Below are 24572 nucleotides of genomic sequence, written 5' to 3' on the forward strand. Positions count from 1 at the left end.
AATCATTCCACAGCTCTGGGATCACCAACATGACTTCTTGGGAAAAGCCTACTGCACTGTGTTCAGTTGCACAACAAAATGTATATACATCAGCTTGAATGCAAAGTACATTAAATTAAGAAGAAGAAGATGATGATTGATGATGATTGATGATGATGATGATGATGATGATGATGATGATGATGAACTTGACTACACTAAATTATCACATCTCATTTTTGGTTAACAGGCTGCTCACACTACTACCACCATTTATGGTCATTCACCCACCCTTGCCTTAGGAGCATAATTAGAACTGAATTTGTCACCTTTACCCACAAGTTTTGCATTTGTATTGCTATTCATACAAAGTTCTTCCTGGGCATCAGTTCACTTCATGCATCTGAGGAAGTAGAGCCAGTCTACAAAAGTTTATGCTACAGCTTCAACTGTAACAACACACAGTCAGTCTCAAAGATGCTACAATATCTCTTTCCATAGATTTTGGACAGTTATCTGCAGAAACAATAATTAAACATATTGCACATATATAATATAGTTTGAAAATGAAGATACTTATCATAATAAACTCTTGTCCATTTTGACCAGAGATTTCATGGAATCTGAAAAGCATCTGCTGCCCACAGCATCTCATCTCACAGATGAAAAATTAGGAATTAGAGAAATCAAACAATATTACTGAGATTCCACCTGTAACATATCAGCTCGATTCAGGTGTATGCCTGAATGTCTGGTGGTATGAAGGGATGACAGAGAAGTGGGTGCATGTATAGGCCCTACCACTAGTCACTCCCACACACCTGGCTATATCACAGTACATGGTTACAGGACTCATGTGAATGGGAAACCTAGTAAAGCAGAATTTCCATCCACTGAATCTATACAGCTGCGTGCAGCCAAGCATATTTATGGATTGCCCTCTGGAAAGTTCTGTGGTCAATGCATGAAGATCTATATACTTCCAGGTATATGGGATGTTTGGAGACAGAGCTTACATGTATATCCGTGCCCCTTCCCCATCAGTCAAGCAACACCGTACATTTTCCAGTTTGTGTCAACAACTATGTGTACATAGAAGTTATGCAAGAACTGCAAATAAACAAAAGGTTCTGCAAGTACCTAAACAGAGCTTTCATGAAGTGGGTTTTCATGAAGGTCCAAATGCAAGATACAATAAAAATAAACTTGTAGAAATCAGCTACCTATATTCCTGCAGCAGCTTATGCACTGCTTCTGGCTGCTGTGGTTGGATAACAAATCAAAACATATTTCCAATTTTTATTTACTCTCAGGATGTTGTTTTATTCTGTACAATGGATGTTTATGACTGAGAGAGGGAACAGAAACACTTGGGGACTTGCTGTTAGAGAAAGACATAGCACAGAGGTACAGATGGCTAAATGGATTTGCAGGGATAACAGCTTATGTTGCACCATGTTCTAAAAGAAACAAGGACATAAGCAGAAATACAACAAGAGCTTGAATTTGAAGGCACAATATTGCTCAAAGGTTTATTAATTATTATTATCTCCACCTAGACACATGTTATACATGGCAAATTATCTCACTGTCATCTAAGAGATAATGCAGACTTCTGAGATATAAACATTAATAGTCATGACAACAGGAAAGGACTTACATTTTTTATTGTCACAAATAAAACAGTCAAATGGCACCCTCTTACCTCACCATGTACTTAAATAAATCACAGAAGGTCTGGTAACAGGGATTAATAAGCATTTCATGCTGTTTTGAATTTGCCAAAATTCACAAAATTAAAATGTAGATGGAAGTAAAACAGACAGTTTGTCCATCCCTAGGAAAGAGGGGAGAACTGTCCAACCCCCAGAATCTTCTGCCAAAAATGCTCCTGCAGATTCTCTTCATGAGGAACATTTGCCTGACGGTAAATATGAATGCTGAAATGTCTAAATGGTGCTGCAAATATATACATACTGGAATGCCAGAAACATTTTCTCTCAGAGGAGCAGGGTGACACAGAGTTTGGTTTCACTGTCCTTATAGGATTAAAAGCAGTGTAATTCATTCTCTACAGTCCTCGCGAATACAGCAAACTGTTTAACCATGTCAGCTGATCAGGAAGATTTAATCCTGAGGCAGAATCTCCTATTTTGCTAGGGTTTAGGACACTGGCACTCATGCTATGCAATAAGGGGGAAGCAATTGAAAAATCCAAAGTAATCCTTTTGTCCCCAGAGCACATCATGTACAGAATGTGACAACCTTTCATTCCTAACCACACATTTATTTTTAGTCACCCTGAAGACACTACAATTTACTTATTGTAATACAAAATATATACAAGGGCAATTTAATGCCCTCTTGGTCTGAGGGAATTAGACATGAGGTGATACATAGGTAAAAAGAATATGGAAAATAGCAAAGCATTTCAGGAAGACTGTCAACTTCCACTTCACCTCCTCCTTTTAGAAGAGCTTTCCTGGGTTTTCCTGGGCCTAAAACTCCCAGCAACCACTCAAATGAATACATGCTGAAGATAATGATCAATTGCCCTTTACACATTTTGAATTTACTGTTTTAAGTTGTAGAAATCTGTAGCTGGAGAATGGGGTCATGGCATGTTTGTGTGCCCCCTTCCAGGTTTTCATGGGAAGCAATGTTATCTCCCAGTGTATAACTCTGTAGACACCCCCCACAGGTAGGGTTGCCATATCCTGGGTTTTGGTAGGACATTCCCAGTTTTTCATCCATTTTGAATGTCCCGTCCCAGGTTGGCACCAGTCCCGGGAGTTCCTGGTAACCACCTCCTCCCCCTTGGCTACCACGCTTTTAGCACAGCAGCGGCAGTAAAGCAGTGGATCAAGAAGGGCTTGAGGCAGAGTTGTGTGGGGCCTAGCCAGCGGGCTGGGCTCCAGAGGAGGTGGCTGCAGCCGCGCCAAGGCCTCCTCCAGCGGCATCAAGTACCACGTGGTGTGAGGCCTTGCCGGCTGGATGCCACTAAAAGAAGCCTTGGCGCAGCTGCAGCCATCTCCTCTGGAGCCCAGCCTGCCGGCTAGGCCCCACACAACTCTGCCCTGAGCCCTTGCTGCAACGAGGCTCCCTTCTGCAGCTTCGGAGCTGTGCGGGGCCTAACTGGCTGGCTAAGCCCCAAACGAGGAAGCCTCACCGCGGTGAGGCTTCCTTCTGAGACTCTGGTGCCGTGGGGGCCTAGACAGCCAGCTAGACCACAAAAGGAGGAGACTGCTGCTGGCCCCCAACTGGCTGGGCCCCAAGAAAATAGAGGGTGGCTGCTGTAGCAGGGAAGATCTCTATGGCGGGTTACAGACCGCTTATTTGGGGCGGGCTGTACCCGCCCCTTTCCCCGGTGTATCGGGGCCTTAGTGGTCACAACGGCAGCCGCTGAGGCCCTGATCCGCCGCTTTTCAGGCTGTGGGGAAGCGGCAAAACGCCGCTTCCCCGCAGCCTGAAAAGGGTGTCCTTGGGGCTTCAAGCCCCAAGGACACCCCGCGGTGGCGGGGAGGGGGAGAAAGGGGCTGCTTGGCCCCTTTCTCCCTTGCTTCGCTGGGCGCAGCCATCTGAAGGCTGTGCCCAGCAAAGCAAAGCGGCGCCGCAAACCAGGAAGGAGCTCCAAAACGGAGCTCCTTCCTGGTTCGCGCTAAGGGCGCCCTAGGCGCCCTGGCGAGGAGCGAGGATGTCATGTCTACGCCGCCCTGTGTAGAGGCGGCGCGGCCGTGACGTCCTCATGGCGGCGGCCGTCTGGAACGGCCGCCGTCATTTTTTACACACAGAGCTCGTATTAGGGTTAGGGAGGTGCGGAAGCACCGCACCTCCCTAACCCTAGTACGCGCTCCGCACGTACTTTCATGGCGATGTGTAACCCGCCAATATCTTTATTGTACTGCTTGCGATGTATTTTATTATGTTTGTTGTTATGTGCCTTCTGAGGAAGAATTTTTTCTGTAAATAAGTATTTATATTAATTTTTTAAAAAAATTATTAATGTTTTTTGCTCTTAGCTGGTTGTGTCCTCCCTTTTTCTTGAATGTCCTACATTTTGTGAGAATTTCATCCTTAATTTATTTATTTATTTATTTTGCATTTTGTCCTGGTTTTGTGGTAGCAAATTATGGCAACCCTACCCACAGGTGCAGTGGCCATTGATGCCAGGATAGAAGAAAGGAAAGGACAATAAAGAAGAACTTCCTGACAGCAAGAGCTGTTCAACAGTGGAATGAATATGGTGCCCTGGAGTGTAGTGGAATCACCTTCTTTGGAGGTTTTCAAACAGAGGCTGAATAGTAATCTGTTAGGAGAACTTCGATGGTATATTCCTGCATGACAAGATGGTCCCTGTGAATCAACTCTTTGATCCTTTGAAAATTTCTCTCATGCTATTCCTTGCAGGAAGTGTGCTGATTTACATAATGGGTTGTGCACACAAAAAGTTAACAGAAATTTAATATAAAAACCAGGAACTGAGGGATGAACATAGTTGTTACTCCTGAGTCTGCCATTGCTTCTAAATTTGTTATATCAGTTTTTGATTCTACAAAAACCAGAAATTTGTCCATATTACAAGTTAGAGATGGGCACAGAGAAAATAAACGCTTTAGCATGTTTATTAACTTCCAGACTTCTTCCTTTTGATTTTCCTTCCGGTTGAACAATCAAGGGGGTGGCTTTTCAACTGGTTGATAAATTAGGGACTAGGTAAGTGATTTTAAACTAATTGTAGAAAACAATTCAGTGATTGATTTTTACTGGTTGCTGGCTTGATTTTTTTTCTTACCATAAACACTGAAAAGGCCTTATTCTGGGTTGCACAATTTGGAAAAATCAGAAATTGGGCCTGAGTCGCAGCCTAGATGGCTAGCCAACTATCTATAGTGTAAACAGCATTATTTCTGTTCTTCTGGCACTGCTTCTTTTGACATCAACAAAAAGAAGAAAAATAGCCACTATGAGTATAGTGAGTGCTGTATAACAGTATAGAGTAACATGGCAAATATTTTATTCTGCATATCACTTTAAGGTACTCCCCCCCCCCCCCCCGGTCTTTAGTAGGAAATGCCCAATCCTATTTGACCCATCACAACTACAGAATAAACAAACCCTTACTTTTAATTGCAGGCAAACAAACATGTTTTAATACCTGGTTGGGTAGAGCACTGAACTTAAAGTGAAAAGCATAGCAAAGGAAATTCTAGTCTAATTCTACTCAGTAATACACATTTGGAATATTTAACTCTTCAAGGGTCCTGTTTCTACACAAAAGGAAGAAGAATGATGTGGCTTCCCAATATAATAGGACAGCATTTACTCACATTCATTACAGCTAACTGGGGCTACTAAAATTTGGTTTGTTGTTATTGTTGTGCATCTTCCTTGTCTTATTCACTGAATTTTTTGGGAGGGCCTATTCTTAAATTGCTACTGTTCTCAAACTGTCATTCTTTAAATGGATGCTGTCAAAATGAAAAGACACATTTCCAAAAACAAAGGGGGGGGGGCATTGTAAGGTTGGCATTAGGTCTCTGGGATTTCCTCTGAACCTTAGAGGTTGATGTGCAGCATATACTCTAACTGAGCTGGAGCCTATCGCAAAAGGTAGCATTGTCCTATAGTTCCAAGCAGCTTTTCCTCCCACAGACTATCCAACCTTGGTGAAAATTCAGTACAGACTTCTACTTAAGTAATTTTCTGGTTAGGAAACCTTTCCTACTGTCACATTCAAAATCCCACCCCTTTTTTTAATTCAATAAATTGAAGTGCATACTGAAAACGATGTAACCATAGACTCAAGTGCCAGGTGTTTATCTCTTAATTGGCAGAGATTTGGAATGAAGAAATCTTCCATAAACAGCTTCTTATCTTTAAATGCCTACATGTGGCCAAGAAAAAAAAAATGTATTTATATCCCAGAAAGCTTTGGAAGAAGTCTCACATTGTAAACTGTTCTACAAGTGTAAAGAAGGATAAAGAAATTGATTCAATTATTAATAAAATGATATAAGGGCTGTGCAGACCACCCCTAAGGCCACCTTTAGGTGTGCTGGATCAGGGCTGTGGCAACCGCATACCACAGCCCTAATCCAGCCTTCCCAGGGGGCAAAAAGGAACTGCAGAAAGCAGCTCCTTTTTTTGCCCTAGGAAGGGTGCAATAGCCGCAGCTTGAAGGCACTCCTTTGGCACTGTGTCATGCGGACGAGGAGCGGCGTGATGCCACGCACTGTGTGGTGTGACACACTGCATCATGGTGCCCTGGGGGTGGAGCCAGGGCACACCTCATGTAGGCTGGCCCAAACTGCCGGTCTGCACAGGGCCATAGAGGAGAAAAAAGAACTAAACTTAAATAGGTGTGGTAGTAAATATATTTAGGAGCATCAGAGGTAAGACAGCCTCATCTTTGGAGGTTTGTTAAAAAAAAAAAAGGCTGGATGGCCATCTGTTAGGGGTATTTTGATTATTATCCCTGCATAGCAAGGGGTTGAACTGGATGGCCCTTGTGATCTCTTCCACCTCTATGATTCTATGGCGCCATGCACACTATGAAATAACCCAGTGTGAAACCCAGGTTATTTCATATGTGTTCACATTTCCCCCTGACTGCACTTGGTGCATCTGACATGCGATCAACTAGCGATTTTTTTTTTTTTTTTTGCAGCCTGCAAGGATTTGGATCTTTGATAGTGGGAATCTATCAAAGATTGGGATCACTGCCGCTGCTTGCCTCCTCTTCCTCCTTTTTCATCTTCCTCATCTTTCTTGCCCCCTTCGCTGTCGCCACCATTTCCCTCCTCTTCCTCCCCTCATTTGCCGCCGCCAAGTCCCTTGCAGTGTGAACTGCAAGGAGCAATTCAATCAGGATAGACATAATGGGAACTATGATCCTGCTCAATTCAGTCTGGCATCACGGAGGAGATCACAGATCTCCTTGATGCAAAAAGGTGAGTGTGAATGAGGCCTAAGAGCCCATGATTCTACAACTGATTAAATGTAGACCATTATTAGAAGATACCAGCCTGAAAGACACAAAGATGTGTCAATTACCTTAAATCTCCATAAAACTCAAATTCACAATACCATACATTTATTTAGTAAAGGTAAAGTTGCAATGTTGCATACCCTGCAAAATGCAAAACCTATGCCTGTGTTAATTTAAATGAACAAATGCAACAGAAACATAAGTCAGCATCTTTGGACAATATCATAGTACAATTATAGTGCTATTGTACCACTTTAACTGCTATGACTATCTCCTGTGGAATTCTGTAGTTTGTAGTTTAGTGAGGCCTAAGAGCTTTCTGGTGGGAATTTTAGAGCCCCTCTCCAACCTTCAAATCCCAGGATTTCACAGGATGCAACTATAGCAGTTAAAGTGGAATAATATCACTATAACAGTGTCATGATTTCTATGAGGCCAGGTGTGTATTTTAGTCTATAACACTACAACATTTTCTTGTATGCAGAGTCACTTGGATGTGAGACTGAATCCAAGTGTTACAGGCTATATTTCAGAAGAAGAAACTGGCAAGGCCACTTCTGAGTATTCTTATTCCAAGAAAACCCTATGAAATTCATAGAGACACCATAAGTTGACAGGTGACTTGGAGGCACATACACCCATTGGCTAGCATATCAATCCTCTGTTTTGTCACATCTAAATCTCAAAATACTATCACTTCTCCAGCTTCCCAATCACTGCAGTTCTAATCAAATGACAACCAAAATAGGTAGCAAGTAAAATGCAGTATTTGTCATCCATCTGGACACTAAAACACAATGGAAAATAGCTAAAACAACAAAGAATCTTGACACTTTTAAGCCTTTTTTTTATAGCATGCCTTTTTGTGGACTACAGCCCATTTCCACTGATGTGTAGAATGCAGTCACAAAGGTTCTGCACAAAATAGAAAATACACCCAAATGGAAAATAATTGAATATTCTTACTAACAGTACTGTACAAATACTTTACTATGAAACTATGTTGAGGATACTATTAATCTTCATTTATCTTCATATTTGTGCTCCCAGAATAATGGGAAAGAAAATTCCACACCCAGCCAGAAAAAAATAGTATGCCTTAGTGCTTTGCTCACAGCCTCCAGAATTTTTACACACAAGGCAACAACTGGTTTACAACTAGAAAGGGGCTGCTACAATTATATTTCTTTCTTCTTCTTTTTTTTTACAGAGAGAGAATTACCTGTGTCCTCTGGAAAAGGACAATTTATCCCACCAGAAGTAAAGTACAGCTGAAATGATAAAGCTGAAGTACTGTGGGACTCGGGACTGGAAGCCACATCCATATTCTGGCAAAGTTTTTGCCACTTACAGCATGTGCCACAAAAATGATTATGGCCACCTTCTGAATAATTTCATCATTTTCTATCACACAATTTGAGTTGAGGGAACACTTGAGTCGCACTGGAATCAACAGGGCTTGGCATCTTCAGAGAATGTGGCTGGCATCTTCAGAGATGCCAGCCACAGATGCTGGCGAAATGTCAGAAAGAAACTCTGATAGAACATGGCCACATAGCCCGAAAAACCCACAAAAAACTATGGATGCCAGCCATGAAAGCCTTCGACTTTACAAAGACCAGCTTGTTTTACCAAATCATTTATTCTGCTACTATATCTACCATCTCATTTTACCTATTTGCCCAAAGTTAATTGTTCAACTTTTATGAATAAAAGTCAATATTATACAACTGGCAATCATACATTGATTCTCAGTTCAAACATCCAAGACATCATCTTTATTTATCAGGCACCAATTCCCAGTTTTCTCAGCTTTCTGATCACTTCATAGGTAATTATCTTCTGGAAATTCTGCTTTCCATTTCCATAGTTCTCACACTAAATATATTTGTATTCTAAGCCAATATACATTTGCCTAGTAAATTGGCATGCAACTGCCACTCAGCATAGCTCAATTATGAGGAATATATATCCTTCCAGATGTTATTGGAGGGCATCTTCCATCAGTCATAAGGCAGACTATCCAACGATGAAGCATGATATTGTACTCTACCCATATCTCGAGGGCCACATTTTCACAACTCTGATGTCGAAAATTCTGAACTAGATGGAGAAATGATCTGACAGTATACAGTACATCAATATGGTCTGGTTTATGTTGAACGTTTCTTTATTTTATGAAAACTGGAGAAAAGGAATATTTTTAAAAAAAATTAAAATGTAAAAATGAAAAATCAATCTGTCACCCTCAAAAAAGTGAGCAAGTAGATGGAAAGAATTCCACTTTCAAAGTCTCCTCTCTCTGCTCCATTGGACTGCTTCACATCTGCTTCTCACTTGACATACTATATGGTAACAATTATATACCAGCTTCACTGTATCATGGAATTCAACTTGTGGCGGGACCACCAGATCCAGATCCTCTGCTTCTGTGAAGGTGACAACACAAAAGTGTGGGTTGGGAAATTCTCCAGATATTTTTCCAGTGTTATATTTTTCAATAAAAAAAAATGTTCCACATGCTCTGTGTATATGTGTGTGTTTATCCATAGTTGTGTGGACTGTTGTACTGAAATCAGTCATCTTAGATGGGCTAAATATAGGATATGGACTTCTCATTACTCCCCTGAGCAGATAAGCAATAATAAACCCTAAATAGACTAACAAATGAAGACACTGTTGAGCTTATTTCCATTTCATAAAATCTTTTGTTTTTCAAACACTCACACAAGTAAAAGTAGTCAAGAGTTGACTTGAGAACTTGCCTGTGACCACTGACTTACATATATCCTACAGTGAAATAAAATGTTCAACCAGTTGTTCTGAATCATTTTTTTTCTTTATTTGAAATAGAACTGTTAAGTAGAGCAGATAATGACTTACAGTAGGTCCAAAACACACTGCAGAAATAATCCAGTTTGAGACCACTTTCACTGCCTGGGCTCACTGCTAGAGAATTCTGGGAACTGTAGTTTTGTGAGACATTTAGCCTTCTCTGTCAGAGAGCTCTGGTACCACAATAAACTACAATTCCTGGGGTTCCCTAGCACTGAGCTGGGCAGTTAAAGTGGTCTTGAACTGGATTATTTCTGCAGTGTGTTTTGTTTTGTTTTGTGTGTTTTTTTAATTTTTAATAAATTTTATTGAAGAAATAAGCAAGACACACCAACCAAATATACAAACAAAGTAACAATATAAAAAACACATACATATCCAAATTCATCTAATTTATGCAAAGTTACCACCACCTTTGAAAAACTAAATGCATTTTACCATATCATCTCTAATTAATATCTGTTTCCTCTTCCTTTTATCCCCTTCTCTCTTCCTTCACTACTTCTTATTGCTTTCAACCTTTTTTCTCTCTTTCCCCTCCTTTTCTTCCTTCTCTTTTCTTCCCTTCCCTCCTATCTTCTTCTCAACAACCTGCATTAACTTGTTTCCTTAAATTCCATCCCCAACTTCTTTCTACTCCACCTCTTCACTTTAAACTTACCTATTTCCCATCCTTCACTATATTACAGTCAAATAACACACTGCAGTGTGTTTTGGACCTAAATGAACAAAGCTGAAGGAATTACAGGTACACCTCAGCAAAAGAAAGATAAACTGTTGATATAAGATATACCAGGATGCATGTGTCCTAAAAAAAAGACAGTGTTCTTTCAGTGTAGTCTTTGGTAGTTGTTGTTAAATATAAAAGAAGTATATGCTATTCTCTTTGCTGCTGATGTGTGTCTACAAGTCATTTCTGGCTTATGGCAACCCTATCATGGGGCTTTCTTGACAGGTTTCTTCAAAGGGGGTTTGCCATTGCCACCTTCTAAGGCTGAGAGAGTGTATCTTGCCCAAGGTCATTATTACAAATATTCCAATAAAAGTGTTTCCATGCAAAACATTAAATATATTTGAATATAAACATAAACCACATATGCTAAATGAGATAGCATTATTTAGAGCATTGGAAAGATTTTCCAAATATTCTAATTCTACTTTTTCCAGGGAAACCAAAACATTGTGACCGTATCACATGTCCTCTAAACAGGCTCTAGACCCACTTGAGAAGGTCTGTCCAATTTCAGAATAAATGTTCAGTTTTACTCAATCTTTGTTAAACTATTCTTGTAATAAACAAGATCTGTTTAAAATGAACATACTAGCCTAAATTCTATTGAGTGCTTTAGGGCATGTCTTAAGAAGTCATGTCATTCTATTCAAATAATTCACTGTGTTTGCATCTGTAGTCTTCAGTTTTGATGAAGTCAGTCAAACAAGGTCATCATGTAAATCACAATTTTATTCAAAACACAGAAACAATGAGAGGCTGTTATGAAGTCTGGGACCAGTCATTTGGACGTATATTGCATAAACACCGAGACAATTAAACTATGGAACCTATATTCATATTTTCTACTAAACCATAATTAATTTTCAATCAATACTAGTTCTAAAAGTGGGATTCTAGATACATCTACTCAGAAGTAAGTGTAATTAAGTGCAGCGAGAGATACTCCAGGTAAATTTGTATAACACTACAGTCTCAGAGAGAATCCAAAGATTACAGGCATAAGAAGCACAAGTACCTCATATTTTCTGTATATTTACATCTTCAAAACAGAGCAGCCTTATTTCCTCTGCCAAGGAAATGTGCAAGCTATACATCAGGAGCTTACAATTCATGCTGTTGAAAGAAATGTGGAACCCCCATTTCAAATGAGACTGACAGAACAACAGAACGTATGGAGCACATCCTTATGGCTCCTACACATGGATGTGACTGACAAAATCAGCATTGGGCTTTGATTGCATTTGCTTTGCTTGCATTTAAACAAGCAAAACCAAATATCCAAGAACAACTCTAAACAAAAATATGCAAAACATTCTAAGGCAGGCCACAGGATACCAGGACAAAAGGCTCTGAGGTACATATGTATTTTGGTTCTATAGGTTTTACAAAAAAAATACTGTCATCCCTGATGGTTAAGGTACTGCAGTTAATAGGCCTGAATATTGAAGGCTCTCAGAGGGGTGGGGTCATTGTTATGAACTAAGACAATGTACAGTGGGTTTGTTGTGTGATTTCAAGTTGCTTATGGTGACCCTAAGGCTAAACATGTGGTTTTCTTGTCAATTTTCTTCAGAGAGGTTTGTCGTTGCTATCCTCTGAGGCTGAGAGAGTGTGACTTTCCCACAGTCATCCAGTAGGTTTACATGGCTGAGCCAGGATTCAAACCCTAGTGGACATCAAGTCAGCCAGTGCTGTCATCTGAAAGGAGAGACAGATTTTCTTTTTTTTTTCTCCATAGGAATGAATTATAAGTGTCTACTGGGAAAATTATTCAGGAACATGTCTTTGTTACACAATGTTCTTGGGGACAGCCACTTTCATCTTCTTCCTCAAGTTTTGCTCTTGATTTTTTCTTGAAGAATTCCAATCAAACCATGTTGAATTAACTCTATTCCATCATCATAGACATACCCACTCCCTTGAATATCTCAAACATAGGTTTAGGTTTTTGATGAAAAACTATGATACAGAAATTGGTTCAGTTGTTCATCTTCTCATATTGATTGTCACCAATAATGGGTGAAGTGGGAACCCACTTGTTGGCCCTGCCACTGCTGTCACATCCCCATTTTGCACTTGACCCCCACCAGCCCTGTATTGTGGGAAGTCTGAAGAAGGAAGCCTGGTCAATGTACAGCTCTGAATGCTGATAGTAAAATAGAGTTATGGCAGTGAACCTACATTCACAGATAGCAGGACATGCAATAGTGGAAGTGGAGTCAGCAAGCAATCTTGCTTTTCCCCTCATGCAGTTCCCATTCCCATTGCATGAGACATAATGACAGGAAAAACTAAGCTGTGACCTGGAAAATGGCTATTTCATACAATCGACCCTCAACAATTTCAGTGTTAGGGGTATAACCCCCCATGAAAATGAAAAAACTACAAATATAGGCCCGCTAATATTTTTTACCTGATAGAACACTTTTCTAGGCATCTGTCAGTCCTCCAGCATGACTCTATGGTCAACCTTTACCAGACATTGACCACAGAATCACAGAGGACCTACAAATGTCTAGAGAAGTCTTCTAAGGATCTGTAGGTCTTTCTGCATGACTCTATGGTCAACTTCCACTGGAGACTAACCACACAGTCATGCTGGAGGACCTACAGATGTCTAGAGACAACATATTTTTTCAATGGCAGGGGAAAATACAGTAATCCATGAATAATCAAATCTGTGAATGCTTAACCAATAAATGTGGAGAGATGACTGTACAAAGATTTATTTGTTTTTATAGGTACGTTGTAATTTGTATTCTGTTTATGTGTGGAAAGAAATAGCTGGATTAAAAACATTAACATTAACAGAAAAACAAACAGCCTTTAGGTTTAGTTGTGGGTAAACCATTAGCACAGAAAAGGATAACCACATGACATTAATGATGATGGTTACACTATTATACAACTGAAGTAAAGAGAATATGGACACTGGGTCAGACTGCAGAAAAATGATTGTTTGGAACAAACTAGGATTTCCAGTCAGACTCCTCATACAATAAGAAATTTCAGCAACAAGCATCTCCCTTCCACAGTTATCACATTACCCAAAACACCAGTCTAATCTCTCAAAGCATTCTATTGTTGGAACTACAAGAATGAATTGTATCAAATGGGATATGTTAAAAAGATGTGGCTTAAATTGTGGAACAGGGAATTTCCTGTAACCATCCCCATCTTTAAAAAGGTACAGTTTTTAAAACAGAGACTCCAGGCAGATCCAAATTGTTCAATATATACATATAGCTAGGAGAAGGCTTGTAGAATTCCAGAATATTATTTGTACTAATAGTACTCATACATATATCATCCTTTCACACATTTCTCCTGAAAATCTTTAAGCAGTGACATTGGAGGCATGTTTGGTCTGACACAAGTATTATTATGTTTACTGAGGCTTATTGTAGTTAAGTAAGCATAGGATTACATCTTTAATGTCATGAGGGCCAAACAGGGACTACCAGTAGGCCGAAAATCTATTTCCTCAGAAGCAGGTAGATTCTACTTGGTAGAGGATCACACCCTGCTCTTCTTAAAGCCCTTATTATATCACATGCCCCCTTAACATGCACACAGAGCACTGGCAATAGCAATAGCAGTAGCAGCATTTATATACCACTTGATACCTCACTAAGCAGTCTCTAAGCAGTTTACAACTGTAAGTTAATTGTGCCCAAGAAGCTGGGTACTCATTTTAGCAACCTTGCAAGGATGTCAGGCTGAGTCAACCCAGAGCCCCTGACTGGGATTGAACTCGCAACCTTCTGGTTTGTGAGTGCATGGCTGCAGTACTAGCATTTAACCACTGCATCACCAGGGCTCATAGTGGTTACCACAGTTAACTGACTGCAAAGTTTGGCCCTGGACTCCACTAATGGTGATCAACTTCAAGTACTGCTTGCTTGAAGAGTGCTACCTGTGACACACCAGAAGACCTTGCCAGCTTTATCTGGCTTTCATGTACACCACACTAAAGGTTCCACCAACACTACCATGGATACAGACATGTTGGATCTCAGCCAAAATGCCAACCAGATCAAGTTTCTCAGGCAACCAAAGTGCTGAGTAAACACCAAAAGGATGACTCAGAGATCCCAATACTTTCTGGAAAAGAGCTTAAATATTTGCCACCCCTTGTCATACGGGACGATTGAAAGGCTTTAACTGGAATTTTCCTCATTGTTATATGGTATCTTCGCCATTTTCTGGGGACTCCCTCCTTGGCAAAAGAACTGAAAATAATAATACAGTCTGACCGTCGACAAAGCATAAGAGCATACATACGCACTCTATAAGAGCAGTTTATTTTATTTACAAAACTACAGGGTTGCAAGATTGTATAATATGAACGCTACATAATGCAGTCACTGCAATGTGTGTTCTGTATTCTCTCTCTCAGTTTGCAGGAGAATGCTTCTCCTAATATGACACTTAAAAAGCAGTTTTCTATGGATTGTCATTCATTTAAAGTGGTTCAGATTTTATGTGTTTTTGCTGAAGCTGTGCATTGTCTCTTAGGGACACATTTCCAGAAAAGCACCGGAAAGTCGGCATCTGACAGTTAAGCTGTTCCCTCATCTCCTATGTAGTTACACTGCAAATTGAGCTCAAATAATGCAAACTTTATTCTCACAATGAACACAAAAGGCAAGAGACATAATTGTGAAAAATATGTCTTTCTTGAAGAAATGTTGCAGATCTTTTCCAGCAGCTTTAATACCACCTTTGGTATCCGCCATTCAGTACCTCAATTGTGTCCCCTTTTTGTGCTAAAATTATATAAGTTATCCATACCGGCCTTTCATCATATTAGATGAAAATTAGTGTTTAACCCCAAAGCTCCAATTGCATTTGTGTAATATATTCACCTCCATACACAGGCCTAAGGAAATATATATATGTTCTAGGGATAAAAAAAAATATAATTCTAACCACCAAGAGGCACCATCACTTGATCATTTTTACAATGTAGAGTTGGGGTGGGGGTTAAAGAATACCTCTCCCCCACCCCATTCTCAGTGACACTAGTACTCATGTGAGTACTAAAGGCAAATGGGGAAGCTCAGCTCATCAACTCTGATCGATGCTTTTCTTTACACTGGAAGAAATGCAAAAACAAAAAGAGAGACTAGGGTTGCATGGCTGCATTCACTTTGTTTGCAGTACAGTGTAAGGAAATAAAATAGTAGATCCCAATATGTTCTGAAATCATGAAGTGTAACTACAGCATGTTACCACAGATGAAAAATATGCCATGCAGTGGTGCATAGGCATTCACTGTTTTCACAGCACCTACCACATGCAAACAGTCATGAAAACAAACAGGGATAGGCAGACCATGCTACAGTTTGAATCATTGAAGGAATCTCTTCTGCTGCATTTATGTTTTGTTTTGTGTGGGGTTTTTTACAATTTGCAAAAGCAAGGCTTTTTGTGATGTTACTTGAGGAACCAAATGGATTGGTGCCAATGCCAAAAAACACAGCTGATGGCCACATGGTTCAGGCTCAAAACTGATGCAGATAGTAATTCCTGATTTATGAGATGACAAAAAGCAGCAATTGTAACACTTATTTTGAGTGATAAGAGAGTCAATTCAGCCCCCCTTTCCCCAAGCCAGAGAACTGTCTTCAGCAACATATAAAATGTGTTAAGCAAAAGTTAAACTGAAGGGATAATGCTGACAGAAATACAAATTAAAGCAGAAGATTGGACAAACTGGCTTCAGAATCATACAGATTCTGAACTGCTACTGGTGAAGAAATGTTCTCCTCGCCAAGCAGATTGTTACCCTATGAAATGCAAAGAGCATCAAAAAGGAAGCAAATGCTGAACTGTTTTGTTCAGAGGTGTTTGTTTTTAAAAAAATAAAAGCTCATAAATACAATCCTTATAAGACTCTAGCCTGGCTTCTCCACTATACAAAAACATCAAGGATGTTTAAGTGGCATGCATGCATATATCTGCATCCTACAGTGAACTGTTACTGCTGAGCAGTGCTATATACAAAGCCATCAGAAAGGTTGCACTGCAGATCCTCTTACAAACATCCAGGCGCTATCCCACAGAAACGAAGTCAAGCATCAGTGATTTCCATTTCAACTTGTTAAGAACAAACTTAGCATTCCAAAAAGCAAGCTGAAACATTTGTGTTTGTTCACTGCTGGGGAAAAAAACAACAACAAAAAGCAAGCACCAAAAAAAAACAACCCAGAGCCCTTTTGGATTCCACTGTCACAAAGTGCCTGCTATTTCAAACCCTTTCAAAAGGACAACTCATGAGCCACCACGGGCTTCTTCCTTTGCAAGACAAATGGCAATCTGTGTTCTTAAAAGCATCTTCACAGATACAGTAATGGTCTAAAATCGGAGTCCCTTTATTCTGCAGCAGGGATCGGTGCGTCTTCAAAGCAGTCCAAACAAATACAGGAATACAAGGCAAACGCCTCTCCCAGCTAAACAGGGGCTTGTGTTAGCACTCTGCTATGTATGGATGCCCTGGTTGGGGCTTCTTCCAGCTGGACCCCTGAGTGAAGCTCTGGAGCAATGCCCCTCTCCCATGGCATAGATGCCCAGCACTGCACCGTCAGTGTTTATGCAGCAAGCATCTGCTCGGGACTTACACTAGGAGGGAGAGGCAGCTGGGGAGGATGGGGTCTTTAGGATGGGGTCTTTCCCATCACTCAGATCACATCTGCCTTGAACGCCAACTTCACCCCCCCCCCCAAAAAAAAAAAAGAAGGGATGTTTTGCCAAAGCTCATTCTGCACTGCAGCCGCTTGGCTTTCGCAAAGCTGGGCAAAGGGAGGAGGACGAGGCGAGTGGCTGAGCTTGCTGGCTGGCTGGCTGGCTGGCTTGCTCTCCGATGAGCCACCACAGCCTTCGGAGGCTTAACAAGGAGGGTGAGAAACATGCCTCAGGAAGGGAAACAACAACCCCAAAGAAGTCCAAGGGGAGATCTGGCTGCATCTACCGCCTGCCTCCCCCCCTCCTCTGTCAAAACGAGCCTCCATCAGAGGGTGCCCGAGCCCACCGAGCGAAGCAGCCACAGCAGATGCCTCCAAAGTTAAGCCTCAAGTGTCACAGATATATAAAGAAGGGGGTTCTTGCTTCCAAGAGGGTGAGGAATGGGGGGAAGGAGGCATTTAAAACATCCACTGGAAAGGAGGGACACAGAGAACCAGTAAAGAGAGGAGGAGGGAGGTAGTCTCCAAGACAGGGCAAGGGGCTAGGAGTAGCAACAGGAGGAGATCAAACTGGTCCTCTGAAGGGGGCGAAGCAGGAGTTTCGAAACCCAATGGACCCTCCTCCTCCTCTTGCCCCCCAACACATCGCCCCATAACCAAGCCAAAGCCTCTGTGCCAAGTGGGGCTGCTTGGCCAGGGTGGCAGATGCTCGGGAGACAAAAATGTAGGACAGTCAAGCAAAAGAAGAGCTTCCCAACCCTTCTCCTAGACATATACAATCCAGGCTTCTAGGTTCCTGCTCCACATTTGGAGGAGGTTTTGGGATCCTTCCTGGACCACTTTGATCTCCTCCGTCCCGGAAAAGGAGGCCCTCTCTGCTTCCAGTGGAGCAGGGGGGGAAAAGAGGGTCCATCATTTTATATTTAATTTTTCCTGAGTGGGGGAAGAGGAAGAGGAAGAAGAGGAGAAGGGACCTTTTCTTCTTTTTCCCTCCTCTTCCTCCTCCTCTTCCAGCTCCTGAGCCCCACACTTGTGGGGGGAGGGAGTCCAAACAACCCCAAGTTGAGCACCAACCCCAAACCCTCCACAGGGGTGTTCCTCCACTGGTTGGCGGAGGAAAAAAGAAGTGGTCCTCCTCCTCCTCCTGCTGCTGCTGCTCCTAACCCGAGGCTCGGCCAGGGCTTTGGGGGTCTCCATGGGGAGGCAGGCAGGCAGGCAGGCAGGTCCTACCTGAGGACGGCCGTGTCCCCCTTCCTGACCACCAGGCTGTCCACCGCGGTCCCGGGGAAGTCCACGCTCTGCCCGGCGGGGAGGCAGGAGGGCAGCAGGCAGCAGAGGCTGAGGAGGAGGGCGGCCAGCCACTGGTTGGAGCAACAAGCGCCCTGGACCAGGAGCATCATGTCCATGCCGGCCTCTGGCGGCGGGGCTCCTCCGGGCAAAGGCGCGAGGGCAGCCCCCTGCTCCGCGGAAGGAGAGAGGGACCGAGCTGGGGCTCCGCTCCTAGTCCTCCTCCTCTGGGCCTCTTCTCCTTCTCGGCTCCTGCCTCCCTTCCTTCCTTCCTCCTGATGCTGGCTGGCTGGCTGCTGTCTGGGGCGTCCGGAGCGTGGCTGCTCTGCTGCTCCTCGGGAGCCTGGCGCACAAGAGCATCTAGCGAGGAGGAAGCGCGCCCCAGAATGAGCCCTCGCTCTCTCGCTCGCTCGCTCGCTCGCTCTCTCGCGCAGCCAAGCAGCATCAGAGGCAGACGGAGAGGAGCCCAGGCTCCCAGCCCGTTGCCATGCAGCCGTTTCCGTAGCAACTTCTTCTCCTGGTGGCTGGTGCTGCTGGGGATGGGGAGGCAGGCAGGCAGGGGAGGGGGCTCTCTGGGTCTGTGAGGGGAGATATAGGGATATGTACAGTATACACAGACACACACATATGGATATGCGGGCACGCTGACATGTGTAGATGTGTGCAGGTTTGGTGTCTTGTGGCTGTCAGTCGTTTCCGAAGCTGTGGGAGGGTTTCCCTGGGCGAGTTGTCTCCAGACAGGCTCGGCCTCTGAGGCTGAGAGAGTGTGACTCGCACCCCCCCCCCTTCCCGGGTTTCCCTGGCCCATCCGGGATTCGAACCCTCGCCTTCCAGTGTGTCCTGGTCCAACGCCCGAACCATTACTCCACGCTGGCCCTCAGATACACACAAACACACACACACACACTGTACATACATTCACATACATACAAACACACACACATACATATCTATATATACACACACACATACACACACACACACATGCATACATATATAGACACACACAAACAAATACATATATACATATCCACATACATACACACACATGTACAGTATATTTATATATATATATATATATACACATACATATACACAAACATACATATCTATATATACACACATACATACATACAGAAACACACACACATGCATATATGCACACACACAAATACACACACATATATATACCTACATACATACACACAAACGTATATATATATATACACACATACATACACACACACAAACATACACACACACACATACACACACATACCCACATACATACACACACATATACATACACACACATACATATACACGCACACATATATACAAACACACACACACAATATACACACACACACACGTGAGGAACAGCGTGGTGTAATGGTTTGGGCGTTGGACTAGGACACTTGGAAGATCAGGATTCTATACACACACACACAAAGAGACGTCTCTTTAAATACTGTGTGTGTGTGTGTGTGTGTGATAAAAAAGCAATGGCGAACGGATGAAGTGCCACCGAGAAGGAAGCAAGAGGCGAGGAAGGAGCATGGGCTGCAGCCAGCTCCAGAGACCCATTGCAAGTAGCTGGGCAGTGTGCCTGAGAGAGAGAGAGAGAGAGAGAGAGAGAGAGAGAGGTTTTCTTTCCAGTAACTGCACTTGCTCTCTCTCTCTCCCCAACCCCCAACTTTTCCTTTAAAAAAAATTCATCCACTACACAATTTCTTCCCTTCACAACCCCAACCAGCAACCTCACAACTTCGTCCATTCTGATAGAAACAAGAGCTCCCTCTCTCTCACACACACACACATATATATATTGCTCTGTTTTTCCCGCTCTTTCCACGTGGCGGGGTTGTCTTTTCCCAGGCGCCCCCCTCATTCCCTGGCACAACAAAGTCAAACTCCCAGAATTCCATAGCCTTCAGCCAGACAAAGAGTTAAAGCGGTGCCAAACAGGGTTATTTCCCCAGTCTGGGTGCAGCCTATGAAAGCTCGTACCGCCAACGTCTTCCTTTCTGTCTCAAAGGTGCTACAAAATCTCTCTATATACTGATTCTACAAACTAACAGGGCTATGTCTTTGAATACCTTCCTCCAGTGTGTCCTAAATTCTTGGGTGGAGCTGTTCAGTCCCTGCTTCTAGTAAGCATGAACTGATATTCTGACAGAATAAGAGAATATACTCAGTATGTTGCCTGAGTCTCCAACGCTGGATCAAGACATTTTGCCGCCTGAGTTAAAGACAAAGATAGCATCTCCTCCAGTTCCATTTGGGCTGGCAGCAGAAACTTGCTTCCACACTGCAGACAGAACAACAAACAACAAAAGGATAATACAGTCAGCCCTCCATATCCACAGATTTTTTTCTTACCCACAGGTTCAAGCATCCACAGTTTGGAAATATTTTACAAATACAGTGGACCCTTGTTATACGCTGGGGTTTGGTTCCAAGATCCCCCGTGGATAGCAAAATCTGTGGATGCCAAGTCCCATTAAATATAATGACATAGCAAAATGGCGTCCCTTATAAAAATTGGAAAATTTTTAATATTTGAAATTTATCCCCTTTTTTGAATATTTTCAAACCATGGATGCTTGAATCTGTATATAAAAAAATCCATGTATAAGAAGGGCCGACTGTATATCCATTCTAAAAAGGATGGGCTCCTTTCTGGGAATGTAATAGAACAGGTTTTTGCACACTTCCAATGGCTCACTGCTGCTCCCAAGCTGGACCATACAGTGAGATTTGATGGAAACCAGGTATGTTCAGTATCTTTATGACAGAAACAGGACAGAAACATCCGATTTTGTGGGTTGTTTTTCAGACGTGTTGACACACGTGGGATCCATCCCGTGTGATAAACTGTGATTGAATGGAGGAAGACTAGGGAATGGATGGGAATCCAGTATTTGAACTGCAGAAAATAAAAAAAAAAGTTATATAATGCAAGAAGAGGCTTAAATGGTTTGAGTTCTCAAGTAGAAAATAGTACTACCAAAGAATAACAACAGCTGAATTTAGTGATAGGGATTATATTACAATAAGTAGAATCACATTTGACTGTCATGAGATTTTTTTAAAAAAATGATTTCTTTCAGAAACTAAAACCAGATTTCTTTTTGCATGTGTGGGTTGATGTTCATTTTCAATATGAAAACCTCTCCTTTTTCAATAGGGTTGCATTTTTCTGTAAATACCTACTGCTCCCTTTTTACACACACACACACACACACATATACACACTCTCTGCTGGAAATTGTTGCTCTTCATTTAAACAATTGGTGATCTGTTTTTGTACTACACTTTCCAGAGTGCTCTGTCTCCAGCTTCTTCATCAGCATTGCAGGACCTCATGTTCGCCTGTGAGTGCTCTCCAAAACTGTGTTCAATTTAAAGGTGTGCAGAAATATTTCATTCTCCCTTTTGTGATGCTGAGTGCATGATATAAACTTGTGTGAGTCTGTAGACATTGAAAGGTGTCTGGCATTAAGGGGATATGATTAGCTGCTCTCTCCAAAGTCTCCATTGCCGGCAATGGCTTTTGTAAATAATTTCATGTGATACCAGGGCTGGCTCAGTCATTAGACAGACTGATATGACTGCCTCAGGCAGCCAATTTTGAGTATCACAAAAGGCCAGCAAATTGTTAGTTGTTTGATTTTGTGTTTTTACTTTCAGGAAGGGGGAGTTTGCTACCCCATGTGCCAAAATAACTTGGCTGGCTTTGTATGCTTCGACCTATGTGCCTCTCCATCTCAGACAGCAAAATGTCATGGGCTGGCCTTGAGGAAACTGTACAACTTGTATTAATCTTCGTACCAATATATGCTGCTGTTGGAGATGAGTGAATATGGAGTCACATCAGAGGCTAAGATAACTTACAAGAAAGCCATGCCTGCTAATGCTTTAGCTGGCTTGAACGAAAATTAAAAAAAGTAGTTTCCTCGTGGCTGTAAAACCTGGGCCTTGCAACCTCTGCCTAGTTACACAAAATTTGCTGATGGATACAGACCCTGGATCTTTTACAACTTTTTATCTAGCTACAAGATGGTGAAAGGTTGCTGAAGTTCAGAAAAACATGTCTGATAATAATGAGAGTGATCACTGGGCACAGTAGACAGGACGAATCTGGCTCTGCAATTTTGAGGCAGGAAAAAAAATCAACAGATGGACATAGAAACGGTATGATTTTTTCAGAATGTGTATAAACAAGAGTCATAAATACCCTTCTAAGACAGTAATGTGAAACTGTAGATACTGGAAAATATGAATCTGATCATCTCAGCACAGGGTGGTGCTGAAAGGGAAGGGTATTTATTTATTTGTTTAGTACATGTATATGCCCCTTTTCTTCCAAAGAAAGCTATGTGTTTCCTTGTTCAGGTGCCCTTATCCTGGCCTAGATTTCACTCTGTGCAGAGAAGACCATAGTGCAAAAGGATCTTGTAGTACCTTTGAGACTAATTGAAAAAAAGAATAAGCTGGTAGCATCAACTTTTATAGACTTCAGTTGACTTCCTCAGATGCATGGGGTGGAATGGAGAGTCTAGGAACATTCTCAGACAAGCAAGCTGTGTGAGAGAATGCAAAATTTTAGAACCTCATGGGGCTGGAGTTTAGCTAGTGTTATAATGTGTGTTGAGTGCCAGAAAACCATTGTCTCTGTCCAAACCATAGTTAATGGGCTGGCGTTTGTGAATAAATTCCAATTCTACTGTTTTCATTTTCAATTCTTTGCAGTTTATTTTGTTCAAGGACCACTGTTCAAGATGGAATGTCCAGGAACACTGGTATGTTTTGCAACTGATTTTTGTATATTCCCATTCCTAATGTCTGATTTATGTCCATTTCTCCTGTGGCACAGAGACTGTCCTGTTTGCCCACTGTAGAGTGCTGATGAGCATTGTGGACACAGAATGGCATACATTACATTAGAGGAAGAGCAAGTGAAAGAGGGGGCCATGTGCATGCAATAAAGCTTTGGCTGTGTCCTGTGTTTTATTGGGATCCAGCCAGGATTCATATCTTTGGCAGTTTTTGGTTCCCAACTTTTGCTTGCAAATGGAATTGGGAATGTTGTTTTCCTTCCATTTTTCTTTTATTAAATTTCCCTAATACTGCTATATGGCAAATTGTGTCAGTGACGTGTGATGACCTAGATGTAAACTGAGAGCTTGCTGGCAACAGATGAACATATAGGAGATTATCACACAGGGGAAAGGGGGGGGGCGGGGAGGAAAAGGCAAAATGCCAGGATAATCGCCTGATTGCACAGAAGATTATCAGATGACGTTGCGCTCTATCGAGACTTCTCTCGGTAATAATCAGCAGTGCTCAAATAACAAACCATTCATGGGGAATTCCCGTGAATGGCTTCTCAATAGCATGATTGAAGAGCAATTGGTAGTGTGTGACTGTTAATCGGGTTTCATTCACGCTATTGGGGAAGCAATGTGGGGTCTTTAAAATTTAAATAGGCTGCAGGAAGAAACCCAGGGTCTTTAAAATTTAAAGGGACTGCCAGGATCTTTAGACTTTAAACAGAATGTTCACTTTCACTTTTAAATGCCTCTGTTCTTGCAATGTTACAATTTGTTCCAATATCCCTTTTAGTTACAGTTTTCCTCTTGTATGTTTTCTGTCACTGCCTTTATCCCCCCCACCAGTTCCCTTCCATTTGGCTGGGGGAAAAAGAAAGATGGGGGGAAATGGAGGTGGAGGTTTGTTAAAGCAAAACAAAAAGAGGATTTTTGTGAAGCTGATTTTTGAGACGCAACATATTTACCACACGTTTAGCACATTTAAAAAGGAACTATATAATAAACAAGCAACCCAGGATCTTTACACTTGAAAGGGACTGCAGGAAGCAACCCGGGTTTAAAGGGATGGTGGGAGGCAAGGTGGCATGCGCAAAATGATAAATGCCAATGTACTAATGACTCATGCATGGCTATGTGTGAAAAGCAGTTGCGCTAATATTTGGCTTATAAGTTTCCAAATCATGCAAAAGTGAGTGTGTATGAAACTATTGAGTGCTATAGCGCTACTG

The 24572-nt window shown here is 42.0% G+C and overlaps 1 protein-coding gene across 2 annotated transcripts in view; it reads right to left on the reverse strand.

Annotated features, from left to right (window-relative positions):
* NEGR1 (neuronal growth regulator 1) overlaps positions 1 to 18860 on the reverse strand; it is a 684663-nt gene extending 665803 nt beyond the window's left edge. For both annotated transcript variants that reach the window (XM_089515440.1, XM_089515441.1), the window contains exon 1: positions 18452 to 18860. In XM_089515440.1, coding sequence (XP_089371566.1) covers positions 18452 to 18627 — 176 coding nt within the window. In that variant the 5' untranslated portion in view covers positions 18628 to 18860. The remainder of the gene's footprint in view (positions 1 to 18451) is intronic.
* Positions 18861 to 24572: the final 5712 nt, after the last annotated feature.

This window comes from Sceloporus occidentalis, unplaced genomic scaffold (assembly GCF_023333645.1).
Source record: "Sceloporus occidentalis isolate IW3139 unplaced genomic scaffold, rSceOcc1.0.p SCAF_3, whole genome shotgun sequence".
Lineage (NCBI taxonomy): Eukaryota > Metazoa > Chordata > Lepidosauria > Squamata > Phrynosomatidae > Sceloporus > Sceloporus occidentalis.